The sequence below is a fragment of the Pyrus communis genome, chromosome 2, assembly GCF_041283825.1.
Source record: "Pyrus communis isolate YQ-2024b chromosome 2, ASM4128382v1, whole genome shotgun sequence".
Classification (NCBI taxonomy): domain Eukaryota; kingdom Viridiplantae; phylum Streptophyta; class Magnoliopsida; order Rosales; family Rosaceae; genus Pyrus; species Pyrus communis.
This window is the reverse complement of record NC_142566.1, coordinates 23,661,616-23,683,270: the sequence shown is the minus strand read 5'-3', so window position 1 is coordinate 23,683,270 and position 21,655 is coordinate 23,661,616. Positions and strand designations below refer to the sequence as shown.

Genomic DNA, 21,655 nt, shown 5'->3' with positions numbered 1-21,655 from the left:
GCCACGTGCCATGCACACTGACGGTGTCAACTGACGCCGTCAGGAATATTCCGTTAAACTTAACCCCTGCCGTTAGGAATATTCCGTTAAACTTAACGGAATATTCCTGCTTCTTCTCCGATCAGTCCCCGACGCCGGCGCCGTCGCCGGAAAACCTGCAACTCACGTTTTCTCGCTCGTTTTTCCACCTTTTTCCACGTTTCTTGCACCAAAATCAACCCTAGAGCTAGTAGAACACATTCAAACTACTTTTAAAGGCCAAAAACCACACGATATTACCTGCGCAAACTGTCCAAAACCGGCCAACTTCGAACCAAGCTATCCCGACGTCCAAAATCGTCCAACGAAGTACTTCTAAGCTCCTTGGGACCTCACTAAGACGTCTATGAGCTTCAAAATCCCAAAAACAAGCTAGATTAAATTTGCATGAACAGTACTCAAAACGGACATCGTCGAATCGACGTGAAAACGATGTGTTTCTCACCTGAAAATGGTATGGTTGTGTTCCCCTCGACCTCACGAGCTCAACTGTGTCCTTGGTTTCCTCGATCTGTGAACGTTCGAGTGAGTGTGTGTTTGTCCGTACGTTTTAAGGTGAACGGGAAGGGAGAGGGAGATGAGAGACAGAGACAGAGAAAGGGCAGAGAGAAACAGGGAGTGTGAATGTGTGTGTGTGTGGCCCAGCACATGCCACAACACACAAAACAAACAATAATGTCAAAGAACGAACTAGGGGTAATTTAGTCATTTCACACGTGCGTTTCGATATTTCCGGGACGGGATGTCACACAAACCGACCTTTAGCATGTCACATTATTTTTTACATTTTTTATTTCACCCCTATAATTTAGTACAAGTCGCATTCATACAGTGGTCAGTCTTACTTTTACTTATAAGTAAAAACTTCCGGTTTATTTGAATGTGTATTTAAAATGACTGAAAACGTTTTTGGTTAAAATGGTTTTGGAATTAATCCTTGGTAAAATGACAAGTAAATTTTGGAAAAAAACACTTTATTGCTTCGTAGAAGAAACACATAATTGGTGTTTCTTGCAAGAAACATTTTAAGTACTTTTAAACCTAAAAGACATTTCCTTGTATAAGCGTTTTTAATCATTTTAAAAACAATTTCAAATAAATCTACCAATTTACCCCAACTCAAATTCAAAAGTTGGTTCCGTGGTTGCAATCAACATTATCAATCATTTGTAACACATACATTATAGAACCAACTCATCTTATAGATCATAAAATATTTTGTGTTGTTAATTAATTCAATAGAATAAAGTTAATGATGCTGCTTTGGGTAGTCTACTACCAAACACAACCACCCCCACATTAGTCCTAATTAATTAATTAAATTAATTAATCAGATGCTGTTCTCTCTATCGCAAAGTTAATTAATTATTGTACATGAAAGTTATTCCCAATTAGCCTCACAAGCTTCCGTTTCTCAGGTTCACAATTGAAGAGGATATACAACTGATCAATCGATTTCGTAGATACAAAGAGGATAAACAACCAATTATCAGGAAAAAAAAAATTACTCGTTAATAGATTACATGACTTAGTAAATACAAAAGCATATACAACTGATCGTAAAATAATTTCTCTCATAGTTGAGAACTGAAGAAGATATATAACTGATTGATTTTTTTTCTTGTCAATTGAGATTTTCGTTAAAACCGCCGATACATGCTTTCAGATAAGTGACGGTCCGAATCTTATTTAAATTGCAAGAATAACTGTATAAGCCGTGCCATAAGGGTTATTCTCCAAACGGTACGGGGCCAAGCCTTTAGATTGTTTAAGTGCCTTGCAACACCGAAACATCACTGATCTAGCCACAAGGGCACCAAAAGAAAGGTAGGTGGAGTTAACCCCTGCCTAACCTTGATTTACATTCCTCGGTGAACATGGCTGCCCATCCTTTGACATAACCAGAGAGGAAGGAGCCTGCGAGGCCCACCGTTGATGGCACACCCTCTCAATAGCCGGACAAACAGCTTCTTCATATATTTGTTCGCTTCTCTATGAATCCAACTAATGAATTATACATGCACGATATGATAGACACAAAATTAAAGTTCATTAGCTAATTACAAAACTTCGTAAATACATGAGAATGTACAACCGAATATCGAATAATAGAGACAAAAGTGATTTGATGTGCATATAATAATAGAACATCGGATAGTGCCAATTCAAACATCAATTTGCAAACACTCCTCATACAGCCAGCTGCCAATTCTATATGCTTTATAATACGCACATGAGCATACACAAATAAATCAAAGATTAATGAGGAATTATAATGAGGAATTATATCACGATTAGCTTAAAAAGAAGATTAGCAAGTGAAGAAAAAAGCAACAAGTAGCGTTGCAATTTGCATTGATTGGAGTGGATTATCACGTTTAATCCAACAAAATGTATTTACAAGTTCTTCGGACTTTGAAATTCAAGACCTTATTACATAATTAAGCCTAAAACCAGCTGCTAATCTAACTACCAAACGACGTCACAGCGTTTGGGTTTTGCTGAGCTGGACGTGGTTTCACCAACTATTCTACTGCTCAATCATCCCATAATCTAACGACGTTTCCGTTTAGCTCCGTCAAGTCCTGGAACCTGTACCAAACCATCTCCCCCGTTCTCAACCTCAACACATCATCCCACCAATTAGCCACCACCACCACCTCATCGCTGCCGCTCCCTTCCATCTCATCCTCCTCCGCCATCAGCGATGAGGTCGCGGCCAGGTCAATGTCACTCTCAACGTTACTATCCTCAAAGTACACCGCAAACTTCGAACCCTTTGTCAGCTGCACTCTGCTGTCATTGAACTTGGCCAATGATGGAACAGAGCATGGCGGGTCCACCTTTTTCGCCGCCGCATCTGACTGCGTTATCTCGGAAACCGGCGACGACCCATGCAAGCTGAGGTCGGAAACGGCAGGTTGTGAGCGGAAACTCAATGAAGAAGATGAAGGAGAAGTGATGGCACTGCTGGTGGAAGCGGCGGCTCTGGGTCTGAGCCTCCAGAAGCTAATGGCGGCGGTCAAAACGGCGACCCAAGTTGTCGTGAACAATCCAAAGCTCAAGTAATTGACAGCAAGAGCCTCGAGATTAGAATCCAACACGTTCATGATTGAAAGCGAAGATTAAGAAACGGAGACAGAGGAGGGCTTTTGGTGTTGGTTTAAGGTTTGTGAGAGGTGTGAAGCGTACGAGGTGTTACTCTCTGGTGGAGGCGAAATTATTATTTATGGGCGGAGGAGAGAGAGGGCGAGGGAGAATGTGAGCCGTTGGATTTGTGTAGGTTGTGTCTGGTTCGGATCTGGATAGAGAGATGCCAGGAGAGATGCTGAGAATCGAGAGATAAGATGCGAATTGCTTAATGGTAGATCCCAATTCTTATACCGCATTTTATCCCCACTTGATCGAGTCCATTGACTCTTCGTTGCGTGAACCCCGCAGTCTGATGCAACCCTTTCCTTCTCATGCTAACCACTAAAATGGCACGGTTTAGAAACCCGTAGAAAATTGTAAGATAACAAAATCTACATGTGGTTCAATAGATTTTGGCAGTCATTTCAATTAGGCACGGATAACACTTAGATATTCCGTTTTACTCACGCATTGTTATATATTTTAAATTATATAAATGCATTATTGTGCGTTAGTAATTTTGAAAAGTATACATAACATTGTTTCGGTTTGCAAAAGCACTTGTGACTCACATGTTAATAATACAGATTTTTTACGCTTAAAGTCTTCATTTTGATTCTTTCTTGCGTAATATCAAATTGTAAAATAAAAAAAACAAATGTGCAATATTGCCTTTTAAAGCCAAATTCACCATTATCCGATAAAGGTAATGACTTTATCTAACTCAAGAATGAGTAAGAATTCATAATTAAAATTCTTCATGTTAAAATACAAGAGTTTTGTGCTTATGATTAGAACCGTTCATATTATGTATCACTTTGTAAAGATCATCTCTACAAATAAAATGAATTAAAACTATCTATTATAACAAATACATAGATAATTCGTAATTTTTTACGAATTATGTTAATCTATTATTATACAATTCGATGATTAAATGACCTTAGTTTTATTTGATTTTTTTGCAAAGGCGATTTTTATAGAACGATTTATAATATGAACTATTCCGATCATAAAAATAAAGTTCAATAGATCAATAACGAAGAATTTTAATTACAAAATCCTACTTATTTTTCGAGTAGCCAAGTATTGTTGTTACCATATAAACTAGCATAGTGCGCTGTCTTTTTCTAATTCGTCCGACGCCTCGTACTAATTGTTTCTTGAGAGGATTATACGTGGATAGACATGAAGAAAACTTTACTTTTTTAATCCAATCACTTTGACGAGAATTATTAAAATTGATAAATTTTCTTTTAATAATTTATTTTCCACCTCCAAATTGGCTACAATATCTTCATGTATTCCTCCAACATGGGTTTAAATAATGGTTTATCATTTCTAATACAATTTTGTGTGCCAAACGAGACTGAGTGACGCTTAATCTTGCTTTGGAATTTCACTACCCTAACGTGAACTTATCTTTAGAGCGATGGTACGTAACCTTTGAACTTCACCTTTCTCATATATCCACGTGCCACACACGTGTCTGACAAAGATCATTTGGGCCTAATGAGGATGTAAGATATGAGTGCTGAGCTAGTTAATTGGTGGTTATGATTGATTAGAGCGTTAGGTGAAGGTGGTTTGGTAGATATCTTGTTAAAATGATTAAGCTGATAGGGTTTGGGAAGTTTTTGAGCAATTGGGTCAAGTGTGGAATTTTGGAAACTTGCAAGTCATAGCAATCTAACTCATACTGTGATTCAATGCTCCCATCTTGTTTTTGCAAATTTAGATGTAAGAGGTCATTTTCCTTTTTATATAAATAATAGTATGACAAATCACACGCATACAAGGGTGTATCTTTGCTCACTATTATATTTATCATCGTTAAATGAATTTAAATTATGAGATTTGTGTCTATTCACTACACAAATCTTTAAATTTAAACTCAATTAATGGTGATAAATAAGGTAATGAGCATCACCCTCACTTACGAGTGGAGAGCAAAAATATTTTTCGCATACAAAAGCACAAGTCTTCATTTGTTGTAGCTTTTGTTAAATTTTTTTTTCTTTTGTGGAAATTCAGGGTGAGAAGGAAGGAAAAGGATCCTCGCTTGTTAAATTTTAAAATAATTTTCTGATCGCATAATGTACGATGAACGCTCATAATTACGGAATTTTTAGGATCCTTTTCCGAGACGGAAGACGTTTGAGGCACAGAAGTTTCAGAGAATGAAAGGGAGCAGATATCTGATGGTGATTCGGAGCTGTTCTACTGTACTAGTGTACTAGTATTAGTATAGTTGGCCAAATCTTTCATATCTACTTTCATTTGTGGCCTCTCTGTTTGGAGGAAATGCGTCCAATGCATGCTATAAAAAATCAATAATTGCACTTCATGAAATGCTGGCGATTGTACTTATAACAACACTTTAGAAACGCTATAAAAAAACCACGACACTTCAAAAACGCTAATGTTTATGTCTACAATAGCATTTATAAAATGCTATAATAGTATAGTTTTCAATAGCGTTTCGAAAATACTATGGAAAATCCCTAATCTATTATAACGTGGAATGTTATAGCACTATCTAAAACACTATTATATCCTATTTTAGCGTTTTTGACATGCGATAAATGACAGTTTGTGTTGTTATGGTTTGTGCCACTTAATATTTTAGTCTAATGATGTTGTATACGAACATGGTAGAGGAGGAGTTTGTTTCATTGTATAAGCACAGTACCTAACATGTCAACAGCCAAATAATTTCTGTTGATGTCAAATGCGACAGAGCCAGAAAGCCCAAAACACACATGAAATAAGGGCCAAGAAGTAATTCAGAAAAGAGTTTTGGAGTGGATTAGGCGATTTAAGCCCTGGTCCTTAAGCCCTGTCAAGTATCCATATTCCAACCCATGTATATATATATATATGAATATATGATTTTTGACGAAATACTACTTTAAGTACCACATCTTCAAATTTTTAGCAAACTTTAGTAAAAGGGTAGGAATTCAAACATAAACCTCAGATATAAAAGTATAACTTTCCATCATTTTTTTAAGAGAAGTACAACATTCATTGATGATATGAAATGATTCGTACAAAGAGGCTTTGATACTTTATTTAGGCCTTGAAAAAATCTTCCAAAAGATTTAATCCGGATAAAGGAAAAAGAGTGTCCACACCACAATTGCAAATCTTATCTACCTCTAAAAAGAGGTCTACAATGATATATGGAGGCCCCTCAAACCACACAAAATTTTGTGACGCGGATAAACCAAAGCGCGACTGCCTATGTGCTACTGCATTCGCTGCTCTACTGACCTGGTTGCTGGAACCCAAAATCAACAAGAGAGCAACAAATCTCTAGTTTCTTTGCAATTCCATAATTTTTATCAAAATCAACAAAACTTACAAATGAGCAACAACTTATCTGTGACATGGAACTTGGTGGTCTGTGTCTTCTTCTATTTTTTGTTATGTTGCTCAATAATTAATTTCTCGAAGTGAACAATCCTTTCTTTTAAGTAAAAAGTTTTAAGTATGATTTTTGTTCCAAAAAATAGAAAAAGTTTTAGTTATGATTACAATATTGCTCTGAAGGTATTCTTATTTTATGAAGATCATAACTATCACAATTACTGAACGTACATCTCTTCCTGTTACATTTTTTGTTTAATTTTTCATGAGAGCTTATCACATTTTTATGTTTTTTTAATCTACATTGGATTACAATTATTTAAGAGAACAAATACTTTTTCAGCTATGAGATCTTTTGCATTGTTTTGTTCAGCAAAAAGGGTGCAGAAGCTTGGCCTATGATGAAATCGTCTTTAGGAGACCACGGCATAGCGTGTGAATTGAGTGTGGTATATTGTGATCAATTGTTTATTTCGAGTTATGCATATAGTTTGATGCACATGTGAACTTGTTCTGTTTCACTTATGGGTTAGTCTGATCGTTCCATGAAAGTCTCAACAGCCATGAAGAATGAAGACGAAGGACAGAGATCTTATTGTCAAGCCAGGCATCTTCTTGAACTGCGAGGAAGAACTAACGTTCCACCTTCACTTGTAAACAAATTATCTATTTTTCATGGGAATTGTTGAACTAACTTTTAAATTTGAGCTTATTCTTATTGGACTTGCAACATTTTGATTTCTGGCAATGGAAATTATGAACAGCCGCAGGCAACATATCTTCATGAAGATTGGGCATCAAGAAGGTGGGCTGTGCTCAAGGTTTGGTGTAGGCTGCCATGGGGGTTTCTGGTCATATAGGGTCTGTTTGGTGGGATATGATGTGACTAATTAAAATAGACTTTAGTTCAATTTCTTATTTATTGTGTCAAAATGTGAGATGGACATAACTAGACATATTATGAATCCATAATAGAGTGAGTTATCTAACCTATCCTTCTGGGTTACAAGTCCTGTCTTACAAGTCTCTGCCAACCAACCATATCCCTAAGACTCAATCCCATCTAGCCCACCAAATGTGCCCATAGGTTTAGAGGTTGCACCGCGTGGGAGGGGAGGTTGGTTAGGAGGAGCCACGTGGAGGGGTCAAATAGGGTCAAGGGTGCAGGCTTCAAGAATCCGGTTGAGCGTTTGGGTTCGTGGATTCTTCTAGAATGAAATCTCTGAAGATGATCAGACTAGAGATTCCAGGGTGAAATCCAATAGCATAGTGGGAGATTCGGTCGGGCTTGGGGTGATCGGGAAAGGGAATTAGGGGAAAGGGAAGTGGGAGATGAGCCTATGGTAATTTTATTTTATTTTGGCTTTTTAGCCAAAATGGTTCATGAGATTTGCATAACTCCTCATTTTGGTTCCTGAGATTATCCATCATTAATCATTTTGTTCATCTTGAAAAATCTCCATTAAAAAAAATAAAATGACAAAAATACCCTCAAAATTTTGGCAAATCATTTTGGCCAATTGTTTGTTAAATTGAGGGTATTTTTTCATTTTGATCCTTATTTAACATAATTTTTAATAGAATGATTAAAATGATTGATGATGGACAATCCCATGGATTACTTCTATTGTTTTCAAATCTTAGGGATCAAAGTGAGGAGTTATGCAAATCTCAGAGATCATTTTGACTAAAAAAACCTTTTATTTTTTATTTTTGGATTGGATGTGTTCCTATTGTAAGTTGTAGTATTTCATTTTATTGTTTAATTTAGTTTAAATATTTTTTTTAAATATTAAAAAATTAAGAGGTGATACAATTTTGACAGAATGTTGATGGCGGTTGTAAATTAGCACCAAAGCTAAAGTGTATAGTGGGTAATTGTTAAATTTTTTTTTTTTTTGGTGGCAAATGCACAAACCTTTGAAAATTCAGGTGGTATTTGTGTAAATTTTCCATAAAACAACATTCTGAAAATAAAAATAACTTGAAATAGTTTCTAGTTTTTTTTTTCTTTTCTCTTCTATAGCAAAATCATTGCACCACTCTTATCCATCTCTTCTTTCAATCATGTCTTCGCAAGCACAAAAAACAAAAACTAAAAAAAAACCTAAAACTAAAAACCAAATAATTATCCAATGATTAGTAACCGTTTTCTATATGTATAGCTGTTAGCAAGACGAGTACGTAAGACGGCTGGTGAGATTCAAAGCCGCACCTCAAGGTGAATAAAGCGATCTAAATCATTTTGTTTGAGTTACTTATTACTAGAGTCTAGTGGTATTCTTCTTTACTTGTAAGTAAAAGATCTTAAGTTTGATTATCACCAAATGCGAATTTGAACCACATTATTGCTAGTTCATTATGAGGCTCAGCTTACTCCTTACCTTTTAATGTGGATAATATCGTTTGTTAAATAAAAAAATCATTTTGTTTGATTGTTTTTAATAGCTTCATATATGTGTGTTCTTTTTATTCTCTATGCTAATTGTTTCTCAAATTTTTTCACTATAATCTCAGTAGGGAATTAGTGACGTGACATGCACAAGTGCTTAATTATTTCTGTGTAAGTGTTGTCATTTTGGCTGTTAGGGTTTTACAATATTTTTTCCCCGTCTTATTTCCCACTGGTGGGTGGTATGTAAACGATGATTGGCACACATGCACTACTCTTGTGGGGGAAGCTGGAGGTCCATCTGATGATTTAGAGATTCGCCGGCGAGGACTTTGGTGGAAGCCTACATTGTCCGTAGTGTCAAGCATACTTGCGTGCTAGAAAAAGAAGAAGAAGAAGAAGAAGCTGCATCGCTTGCGAATAGTCTCAAAGGGAAAACATGATATTGAGAATAAAGTTCCAAAGTTTCAAAGGGAGCAAAAAGAAGACTAGTCAGAGTCTTGAAACTGAAAGAGGAGATTTTCTGCTTTATATTGCTGAGTTGGATGTATTTTAGCCTACCTATAGGCTTCTTTGATGATATAGAAGGAGGTTTATGTACCAAAATCTCCATCTAAATTTGAAAGTAAAATTTTAGAGGTAAATAAGAAGTAAAAAAAGTCAGATGGAATGAATGGGTCTTTAGAATTGAAAAAAAAAAAAAAAGCTCTATTGATATGTTGACAGCATAAAAACCTGTTTGGAAAATTCATCAGGCAACTCCAATGGGTCTTTAAAATTGAAAAAACTATATTCTAACTATTCTAGATTTTCGTTCTAGATGAGAAAATTTGGAGACCGATCGATTTGAGACTCCAGAGGTTCAAGTTTTAAAGAAACTTATTTTTCATTAATTTGTCAAGTAAAAGATAAGGGAAATGTACGTTATTAGTTCAATTGCACATGACAATATATTCGCGTTAATTCAATTGCACATGGTAATATGTTCGCAATCTTAAAAGAGTAGTTTATAAACATCTATTGTCTCGTCAAAATACCGCGTGTTGGAGAATGATTAGTGACTAGAAGTGTGCTTAATAAGTGTAAACCTTCGTTTAGTTTCATGTATAACAAAATAAAAACGATAAATGCCATGAAAAATAAATGTTGGTTACAACGAACCGAAAAAGGAGCTTTGCTGACTGTTTCTAGATCAAGCCACGTTGATGGCTCTGTTTGACTTCCATTTATAAAAAGTCGGATTTTGATTTCAATGTTATGTTCTTCTACGTAACTCTTAACTCACCAATTAATCATCAAGAATTAATGTTCAATTCTTCTGCTTCCTCTTAAGTGGCAGACAAGACTTTTGGATCAATTCCGGAATTAACGTGGGCTTGCATTCACACAGTACTCAAAATGCCGAAGCTTAGGGAATCAGGTTCCTTCGAGATCCAAATGAATTGAGCTCAAAAATCAAATAATCTGGATCATTGAAATTTAATCTAACGGTTACAAGTATTATAATTTTTAGAGAGATCTACTATTTGTAGCCGTTTGATTAAATTTTAATGGTCTGAATTATTTGATTCTTAAACTCAATTCCTTTGGGTCCGGAAGAGATCCGGTTCGTAGCTTAGCGCACGGTAGTCTGACAAAAAACAATAGTGCATGCATTAGGGCTTATCAGTGATGATGGGAGAGTACTGCATGCAGACTCCCCTCCTTCCTCAGTTCTGTGAATCTAATCATTTCATGTCCTTTTTAGTTGCAAGTGCATATGGCATTTTGTCACGTCTTAAGGAAAAGGAAAAACTTTTTTGAATTACATTTTGGAGTATGTACTGCTTTGAGATTCCAAGTCATAATCATCTGTTTTATCAACATGAATTTGAGGAATGCAAACGAAATTAAAGTTGCAAATGCCATTTTGCCCAATTCTAAAGAAAAGCACTAACTATTTTGAACTACATTTTGGAGATTGTATTCAAGACTCCACATAAATCATCATGCACTCATTTGTTATACTAACATTAAGTTAAAAAGTGCAGAATAATTTTTATGAGCACCACCAACAATTTCTATACATACAATTACATATGTATCATATATTTGGAAGCACATCAGTATATAACTTTGAGCTGGACGTGAGTTTGAAATAGATATGTAATTTAAATGTAGCCGACATCATTATATTGTTTTGTGCGAAAAATATCTTGAATAGATGGATGCATGGATAGCAACGGGGAGACGGGCAGGTGGTACTATTAGTGGGGATGGATATATAAACACGTGAGGGCCGGCCCTAACAATTTGGGGACCTCAGGTGAATTTTCAAAGTGGCGTTATAAACTCTGATTTCTGATCCTTTGTACATCGATATGTATAAAAAAAATTTTACTAAATACATAAAAAAATTTATTTGTACATCAAATATCATTATAAATTAATATCATAAAAGAATATATATATATATATATATATATATATAAAATACAAATTTAAGCACAAAGTTTATAATATTAATTTATATATAATATATATAAATAAATAAATAATTGAAAGCCCCTTCGCAGTGGGGCCCATGGCGGCTGCCTGCTCCGGCTACTGAATGGATAGCAAAGAAGCAAAATAAGGGAGAAAAGCAAAAGGAGATGGTACTGTTATCCGGTATATACACACTCCACAAGTTCCAAGTCCAGTAGTCCAGGGCAGCTGGGGATAGCTAGATCGATATGTGGCCAAAGTGCCGCAGTCCTTTTGGAAATTAAGATGGATATATGATGTGAAGTGACTTTGAAATTGGAATGGTAATTAGATAGATGCATGGCTAGTTCTCGATAAATAATGCATTTGAAAAGTCGGGTCAGAACTGCATATATCGAATAGTACAGCATATATATACATATATATATATGTTTCCTTTTTCTGGCTTCCTAAATGTGTATTTAGTGTGGAAAGCCAGCACCTGAGTTCTGACCGGCCACCTCCATCTGCCAAAATTTTGTTTCCTGCTATGACTAATTGACTCCTTATAGGCACAAACCCTAATAGGCTGATAGCTAAGGAACTCAACAAGAAAACTCTAAGACTTGTCCAACAAGAAAACCCATAAAATAACAATATACCCTAACATAATAAATTAATAATAAACCAAACAACTAACTAATTAAGATAGATATTTGCGATGAAGATAGTAGTTTATAGGTTTAATAATAATCTTGTTAATGGTAAATAACATAGTAATACTCTATTGTCAGACAACTTGACGTATCAAATCGTCACAATTCTAAAATTACAATTTAAACTTCTTAATCCAGAACAAAAAGCTATAATATGTACATAATAAGAATATGATAGTTATTTTACTTAGATGAAACTCACTAAGAAAAAAAATAATACCATGCACAAATTATTTTAGTGTATACTTACGTATACAATAAGTATAAAATTACGAATATGTTATGTGGACTATGTGCAAATTTTAATTCAAATTCTTGTTGTAGAAAATTATATATATATATATATTAGTGTATACTCACATTTATAAATGTATACAACAAACGAAGATCAGGGGCCCTTTGAAATTGAGGCCTCTGTGCGAGTGCACCACTTGCTCTCTTCAGGCCAATCCTGATTGATGCTACGTATAAATGTGAACTAACTGATGTATATATAATTCATCCAAGAACATGCATGGCAAGTCTTACTATAGACTTCTGTTCAAGTATATATGCATCACGTATTTGCATGAAATCAACTGAATTTTTTGAAATATCGACTCAAATTCTCAATATAAACCGCATGAATCATGGCTAAAAAATTAGCACTTAAATATACCAACATATCGAGTCAAAGGTAGCTGTGAAATTGCATTAGCAATTTCATCACATTGTTTGAAGTTTGAACAGAAATTGTCAACCAAATACTCCACGTGTCTATCTGACTAGCCAATTGGATTGCTATTTTTTAATACATTTCCAGTTTGCTTGTGGCTCAACTTTAGCGTGATAAAGAAGGGTCAGACATAGACCCCCACTTAACTTCGATTAATTTCCACTTCGTTTATGGCTTAACTTTGCAAAATATATAGAAAATACATTCTCATACGTACAAAATATTGAAATTAAGCTAGAAATGCACAAATGTTAAAATCAATGTTTTTGTATGAAACCATTGCATCAACAAACAGTGCATGTGTATCTTGGTTGTTGGTTAAAGGATTGCTTCAATTGTTTTCGAGAGAGACGCATTATCTTTAATTTATTTTCTAATTCTGTATCTTCTCTTTGAAGTAGATTTCAGTCTACAAGTGATCTCATTTCCTGTAAGTTTCTTGTTCAATTCTTGGATGTTTCCTTTTACACACTATTTCATTAATCATATTGTTTCGTGGATTATGTTGCATCAAATTTTTTGGTGGATCATTAATCAAATTGTTTTGTGGAGTGTTGCATCAAATTTTTTGGTGGATAATTAATTAAACTATTTAATGTAGGTTTATATATATGCCTTGCATGAACATATGCATAACAAAATATATGAATTAAATCGTAGCTTTCTATATATATGAGATGCATGTCAATTAATGATTTTATTCGAGCTCTAAATATATCATCACATAGGTCTCCTGAAATGTAGTTGTAAACATGATCAACTTAGCCGCGTGGATGTTGCCACTCCCAGTTTTGAATCTTTCTATGTAATTCCTTAGCCCAATATAGGCACAATTGGTTCAAATTCTTTTAGAAGTGAATGCATATATAAAAATAAGTTGACATCTTTAGTATTTTTTTTTAACAATATACGGTATGATTAATTGATATGATTCTTATTATACACTCATATTTTTCAATAATATACAGTATGATCAAGAAACAATCGCACCATCACATCAAGAAACTTTTATGTACCTGGAACACTTGTCACATTTTTATGTGTTATAATATAAGTGAATGATAAGTTGCCTGTGGTCCAATATTTGGACAGGGTATTGGTTTGTACCCATGCATACTTGGTTCGAAAAACATTCATCTCCTAAATTATTGTAATAGTTTCGAACCCTCCTCTCACCTTAATAATAATAATTTTTTTTTTTTAAAAAAAAGATAAGGTTGATAATGTCCTGCTTTCAAAGTTTATTAATGAAAAAAATAATACATGTGTTACAATTTGTGTGTAACTATAATCTCATGTGACGATGTTCTAGCTACACCTTCACCGAAAAATCTCTCGCACCATGTCATACACTCAATATTTTCTTCTTCATTTTTATAATTTCAATTTGCACGAAATAATTAGGATATTATAAATATTTGAATGCTCAAAGGTATTCAACATAATTACTATATAATTTGATCAACAAATGTAAATAAAACATGAAGCGGTGGAAGGTTCCCCCTCCTTGACGAACCAATTTCGCATAACTAGCTGAAGAAATGGTCGTAAACCACGATCGAAATTCAACCCTAGCATGCCCTTTAGACTTGAAATTCAATTTCACGCGATTCCATCATATATGACGACCCTCTCATGAAGCCCCGCCCCGGACCTCCACTATAAATACCCCTGCTCTCACGTTGTTTTATCAACCAAGCAAATCGACAGTCTACAAATATATCCACCCTCATTTCCAAAACCATCTCAATTTCCAATCGGCTCGCCAAATCCTTCATTACTCTTTATCGTTAACAACAAAATTATGGCTCCAATAGTCTCAAAACTTGGCATCATTGGTGCCGGTGTAAGTGGCATAGCAGCAGCCAAACAACTAGCCCATTACAACCCCATTATTCTCGAGGCCTCTGACTCCATTGGAGGGGTTTGGAGGCATTGTTCTTACAATTCCACAAAACTTCAGTCCCATCGATGTGACTATGAGTTCTCTGACTTCCCTTGGCCTGACAGGGACAACACTGATTATCCTTCTTACCTTGAGATATTGGACTACTTGAAATCTTATGCTGAGCACTTTGATGTGCTTAAGTTTGTCAGGTTCAATTCCAAGGTGGTCGAAGTCCGGTTCGTTGGTGACCGGGAAACTACTGATTTTGGTGTCAAACCTGTGGAGTTTCAGAGTCTCTCGCCGGCCGGCGGTCAGCCTGTTTGGGAAGTTGCCGTCCAGACCAATGATTCAGAGACCATTCAGGTTTAATTATTTATTTCATGCATGCTTAGGGTTTGCAGATGACTACTTACTACAGTACCATTGTGGAAATGGAACTCGGATTAATTACTAGAGTCTTACTAAGAAGTATATAGAGACGCAAATATGTTACAAAAAGTACTTTTATACGTAACCGAATTATTGGTAATAAATAAAACTATTTGAACACACAAAATTAACACACTTATAAACACTTTCTAATAGAGGTGAATTTTACCATTTTATGTAAATCAAACTGTATTAGAGAATGTGTCAGCAATTGAGATGATACCTTTTCCGTAGCTTAAATGTCAATCCTACTAGTTATTATCTTGGAAATGATAAAATAATGTTCTGATTTGTTTTTGTTTGTTCGAATTAATTCAGTGGTATGCCTTCGAGTTCATTGTGGTTTGTATCGGAAAATATGGTGATACACCCAAACTTCCAGAGTTTCCACTCAACAAAGGGCCTGAAGTATTTCAAGGTCAGGCTCTTCATGCTCTTGATTACTGCAAATTGGACAAGGACGCTGCTTCTGAATTGCTAAAGGATAAGGAGGTCGTTGTGGTTGGCTACAAAAAATCAGCCATTGATTTAGCTGTCGAGTGTGCTGAAGCAAACCAAGGTAAAAATTTGGTCCTAAAAATTCCTATATATGATGAAATCTTAGGTTAAAAAATGATAGAAAAATAGGTCTACGTTTTCACGTTACGGGGTTGTAATTTGCATGGTTACACACAGCAAGCAAAGAAAGAATTCAATGGAAAATACGAATTGCGTGGTCAGGGTGTCAAAAGAACTGACCAATATTATGATGGTTTGGACTTCTTTGACTGCACATGTTTTTCAACGATATGATTCCAAATCACATGGACTGAATTACATCCACATCATTAGATTTGACTTCATCAATGTTAATTACTAATTAATTATTTGCTAATTTCGCATTCTCTGTCACTCATTCAATTATCTATGTGTAAAAGATTTGAAATTTTGCAATACATAAAGGAGCGTGTGAATATGTAAAATAGTTCCATACATAAAAATAAAAAATAAAATAAAATAAAATAAAATAAAAAAACCCTTGCAAAAACATAAAAATACTATTTTTTACCAATTGTTTGTGGGATTAAAACCTCGATTTCTTACCTTTTAGGTGTCTTGATTATATTGACCCGAACTAATTTTGTTATTCTTTTTATGGATGTATTGCAGGACCAGAAGGCAAACCATGCACCATGGTGGTAAGGACTTTACATTGGATTGTTCCCCATTACTGGATTTGGGGCTTGCCGTTTTTCTTGTTCTACTCAACAAGGTCTTCACAGTTTCTCCATCAAAGACCAAACCAAAGTTTCCCGAGAACCCTCCTTTGCTCTCTAATTATGTCTCCAATGGTAAATTAAAAATCAGTTAGCAAGAAAAGAAAATATTAAACTAATATATGAGAAGTGATTTCTGCACACTTTTTTTTGTCTCCTGCCACATCTTGTTTACTTCTGGCTTTTGGATTGAGTAAATCCAAAAAGAATCATGCGATAAGACTCAACAGGGTGTACAGAAGAAAGAAAATAAAACAAATGCGGAAATCAGTTCCTTAACATATATGAGATCAATGCTAAAAGTTTTGGTTGTTATTTACAGAGGCATGCAGTTTCAAAATTTATTGAATCATATTTGCTGTGGAAGATGCCTTTGGAGAAGTATGGACTAAAACCGGATCATCCATTTGAGGAAGACTATGCATCCTGCCAGATGGCTATCATGCCGGAAAATTTCTTCCCCGAGGCGGATAAGGGAAAAATTGTGTTCAAAAGATCAACATCAAAATGGTGGTTTTCTGCTGATGGAATTGAATTTGATGACAACACTAAGATAAAAGCTGATGTTGTGGTCCTTGCAACTGGTTATGATGGTAAGAAAAAACTCAAATCCATCTTACCAGAGCCTTTTCGCAGCTTGTTGGAATGTCCTTCTGGTATCATACCCTTATACAGGTAAACCTAGTTTTCGGTTTGAGATTTCAAAAATTTACACGTGTTAGAAATGTTAAAATTGGAGAGTAAATTTTTTGAATGCATGTTTCTCCTCAGGGGAACAATTCATCCTTTGATCCCAAACATGGCTTTCGTGGGTTATCTCGAGAGTGTTTCAAATCTTCACTCTTCCGAATTGCGTAGCATATGGCTGGCCAGGCTGCTGGATGATAAATTTAAGCTTCCAAGTGTGCAGAAAATGCTTGAGCAAACAAGTAAAGAAGTGGAAATCTCAAAGAAAACAACCAGGTTCTACAGGAGGCATTGCATTTCTACATTTAGCATCAACCACAGCGACGAAATTTGCGAGGAGATGGGATGGACATCTTGGAGGAAGAATACTTGGTTGGCAGAAGCATTTAGCCCCTATGGAAGTCAAGACTATCTGAACAAACATTGAACCTAGGGTTTGCAATACCTATTAAATTTATAATTGACAGTTACTTTACATAAGTATACTAAGAATAAAGAAAACCTGGCTGCTTACTGAAACAGTAACGAATTATTGTGCCATGTATAAGCAATTCAGAATCTATTTAATTATCTCAATAAAATATTTCTCCATTGTTTACTTGTTAAACTCCCACAAAATTATGAGCTGCTTGCAAAGTTGCCAATTAATCAGAATAAGCAAAACATCTTCATGACCTACCATTTATCACGACAGCACATCAGTGATTATATATATCCTTCACTTTTTTTTTTTTTTTTTTAATTTGGCCACAAAGTCTGTCCTACTCCAGCATTGCTATCATAGGAAGAGACTTTGAGGAGAATTTATTGATAAACAAGAAAAATACAATATGTCAGGGGGACATGAGGCCAAACCCAGACCATTAAAAAATTCATAACAACAATTGAAAACCTCTTTTAGCAAAACCTATAACAAGGAAGCTTGGAAAGGTTCTGAGAATAAGCAGCTGTAGCACAAGGAGGGCAAGAATCCCACCAACGGACACCGGGGTGATCAACACCATAATTAGCCAAACAATCAGCAACTTGATTATCCTCTCTAAAAATATGAGAAATCTGATCTGCCAAACAAAGAAAATCAGGAGAATGTTTTCTGACAAGGCTCAGTAAAGCTCGTCTAGTGGGGCGATTTGCTAAGTCCCGAATATTCCAATAAATGGTCTTCATGGATCACGGGGAGCCATAGCAGCAACCCTAGCACGAGTTTGAATAGTCTCACGCTCGTAGGTATGATAACCAGATTCCCGTTGTTTTTTCCGTAATCTTCTCTTCTGAGATTTTGAGAGAACCAAAGTCAAGTCATCCTCAGAAACATTATTTGCACCATCTAAATCATTGTTTTCTCTACTGACAACATTATTTTGAAGAGCATATTCCTCCACCATATTGTACCAATCATTAACCTTTTGAATTTCAGAGCGAACTTGAGGAGATAAAGAAGGAGGACTAGCCTCTTGAACTTGAGAAACAACTTGAACAGTCATTAACATTACATCTCTCAGAGAGCACAAGAGAAGAGTTTAACTGAATACCTATAAGGGGAGTATCCATCGGAGTATCAGAAACATGGTCACAAGTTGTATCATTATCATCAACTAAACCTTCCACAAAATATGAGGGAGAAGCATCATCCAAACCTCTCGCACTAGAGAGGGAGTTCTTACTAACCAAACCAGCCTTAGCCAATTGACTAACCATATGATCATGAGAACCTGGAGTTTCTGAAACGTATGCAGAGGTTGTCCCATTATTTTCTAAACCATCGACAACATGTATGGGCGAAACATCACCATCATCCAAACCTCCCACACTTGAGTTGGACACATTATTAACACGAACCTCACCTTCCGGTTGATTGCGGATATCAGTTTCAACTCGAATGTTATCCTGATTGTTCTCATTGCGCTTCACTATTCGTGATCTTGCACCTTCCTTCTCAACCACATGCCCACGCTTAATATCCCTTGCAGCAACACGACAAGTAGCAGGCAGATGCCCAATATTTCCACAAACAGAGCAAAAAGCAGGAAGTTTTTCATATATTATTTCCACAAATAAAACCTCTCCACTATCACGTTCAACCATAAGTGAAGTGGGAGGCTTTTTAGAAAGGTCAATATCCGCTAATATTCTAGCATACATACCAAAATTCACAGAAGCTGTCGCCCTGTCCAATTGGATTGGTACTCCAACTCCCCGAGCGATTTCCATTAAGGTTTGAGGTTCCCAATATTCCAATCCCAAATCATATAGACGAATCCAAACTTGCGCATGGGTCGACTTCTGTTTGGAGGGTGAGAAATCTGCGGACCATTGGGAAATTCTAAATAATCCAGGATTAAGATTGAGTGTACCAACTGCCCAAACTCGTCTCATGTCCTCGGTGTGATCAAAACGCAGAGAGAAAAAACCTTTCCCCAAAGGGATTAAACGCCAAGCCTTAAGACCCCATATGGTCTCAAGCTTATTTCTAAGATGAACCGTTTGAATTGGTGTAGAACCCTTAGGTAAAAAGCATAGGCATGAGTTATGGAAAGAGGGTAGACAACGTGGTCGATGGATCAGCAAGCAAAACATGCCGGCCTCACAAAGCTCTGAGGTGTATCCATGTAGGAGTTTTGTGTGTTCAAGAAGCTCCGGTGATCGGGCTTTAATTTCTAACAATATTAAGTTTATTGGCATCTGTGTTCTTCATTTTCGTAATCTCGTTAGTTAATACAAATATCAATTGAAATTTCCACAGTGACATACAAATAGCATCTCACTTGATTTTCATTGCTACCAAATATCACAGTAGTTTGTCTAGCAGGGCATAATTGCCCTTTTACTTGGGAAAGTTACAAACATGCCCAACGGCATTATTTATAACCATCTTTGATTATACAAAAACTACTACTTGCTAACCCTGTTTTGTGGAGATATAATGGACATGAAAATAGGAATGAAAAAACAGGCAGCTAAAAAGGAGAGAGCTTTAGAGGCTTTGAAGTAGTTTGAGAGTTTCGTCGATATGCTTCTCGGGCTGGAACTGGTTGTTGTAGATGAGCTGAACCACCCCATTCTTGTCCATAACATATGTCTGTCTCCCTGGCAATGCCCCAAACAGATCCGACGGCACTCCCCATTCTTTCCTCACCTTGTTACCCTCATCGCTGAGTAATGTGAACGGAAGTCTGTTCTTCTTTGCAAACTCCTACAAACATTTGCAATCGTAATCAACTTTGAGCATTGATTTGCAGCGGTTATGCATACAAAGCATACAAAACAAGTGTCGAATAAACTACTAGAGAGAAGGAACATTCGCGATTTATAATTCTTAGCTCACGTATTAGCAGCTTAAGTTTTCGATTACATTGAAAAACCAACAAATTTATCCTTACATCTGTTGAAGAATCAATGAGCTTTGGCCTTGTGCATAATTACCAAACTAAGCCTCAATGTGATGACACTACATGATCTAAACACACAAAGCTTTCACAGTACCTTGTGTGATGATGGGTCATCACCGCTGATCCCTACAACCTCGGCACCCGCCTTCTTAAACTTCTCGTAAGAATCTCTGAAAGCACAAGCCTAAGGAAGTATCAATTTGTCAGTGTCAGTACTAACCAAAGGCACAATGTTTATCCGGTGTTGTCAGCTTCAATGCAAATTCCATATCATTAACCGAAAATTTACCGATACATAGCAGAAGTGAAAATTATTGGACAAAACTAATCCAGGATAAGCATATCAAGCATAAAAAACTTCAAATTAATTAGAATTAGAACATACAAAACAATGTGATTAGTTTTAAACCTGTTTGGTGCAGCTAGGGCTCTCATCAGCAGGGTAGAAATAGAGAACCACAGGCTTTCCCTTAAATTTGGAGAGGCTCACAGTTTTTCCATCCTGATCTTTCAACGTGAAGGCTGGTGGAACCGTACCCTTGTCCACCTGTCCACAAACAGACCAACCTAACTAATCAATAAAACAAATTAGCCGGACTTGTACCTCAGATGATTAAGAGCGTTTATCCCGATAATAAGAAACACAAGATATATAAGCAAAATGAACCTTAGCAGAAATGAACATCTTGCCAGAGGAAGATGAAGGGATTGGCAGAGTGGAAGAAGTGGAGAACTTGAGGCCATAGAATTTAGAATGTGAAGAGCTGGAGGCAATTGGGAGGGTTTGGGAAGATGGGTAGTGTTTGGGAGTTTGGGTGGGGAGTAGAGAGGGGAAGGCTGGCTGCTTGGGAACTGAGAGAGAGGCCATTGGATTGGATTAGACTGGACTGGACAAAACTAATCAGAGAGATATAAAGTCGTCTCCTAAGTTTCTCTGTTTTTTGTTGGGTTTTATGACAATTGGTGGAGGAAGATAAGGGAGGGAGAGTGTTGGGTGTCGGGGAGAAGATGGGGATTTATTGGCTTTTGTGGACGATTGCTGACCCCAACCTTGGTACACGTCACATTTGTCGAGTTAAATCGACAAAGTTTGTAATTTAAATTTCAAGCTGATTACAATATATGTATTTACTTAATTTAATCATGTTAATGCAAGTATCTAGCACGCATCAACTTGTCATTAAATGTGTTTAGT

General features: G+C 36.1%; 3 protein-coding genes across 3 annotated transcripts; 1 reads left to right on the top strand and 2 right to left on the bottom strand.

The window, feature by feature from the left end:
* Positions 1-2,358: 2,358 nt before the first annotated feature.
* Positions 2,359-3,447, bottom strand: LOC137747734 (uncharacterized). The gene has a single exon (XM_068487890.2). It carries the CDS (start codon positions 3,147-3,149, stop codon positions 2,577-2,579), a length of 573 nt encoding a protein of 190 aa, XP_068343991.2. The 5' UTR covers positions 3,150-3,447; the 3' UTR covers positions 2,359-2,576.
* Positions 3,448-14,510: 11,063 nt separating this feature from the next.
* LOC137746603 (putative flavin-containing monooxygenase 1) lies at positions 14,511-17,614 on the top strand. Its single transcript, XM_068486615.2, has 5 exons — positions 14,511-15,062; positions 15,447-15,687; positions 16,278-16,459; positions 16,707-17,059; positions 17,156-17,614. Exons 1-5 carry the CDS (start codon positions 14,616-14,618, stop codon positions 17,496-17,498), a joined length of 1,566 nt encoding a protein of 521 aa, XP_068342716.2. The 5' UTR covers positions 14,511-14,615; the 3' UTR covers positions 17,499-17,614.
* A 2,185-nt stretch (positions 17,615-19,799) lies between these two features.
* On the bottom strand, positions 19,800-21,452 carry LOC137747240 (peroxiredoxin Q, chloroplastic). The gene is made up of 4 exons (XM_068487310.2): positions 21,128-21,452; positions 20,870-21,007; positions 20,555-20,644; positions 19,800-20,264 (listed from the first exon to the last, which is right to left on the bottom strand). The coding sequence occupies exons 1-4, from the start codon at positions 21,326-21,328 to the stop codon at positions 20,046-20,048; spliced, it is 648 nt and encodes a 215-aa protein (XP_068343411.2). The 5' UTR covers positions 21,329-21,452; the 3' UTR covers positions 19,800-20,045.
* Between the last annotated feature and the right edge of the window lie 203 nt (positions 21,453-21,655).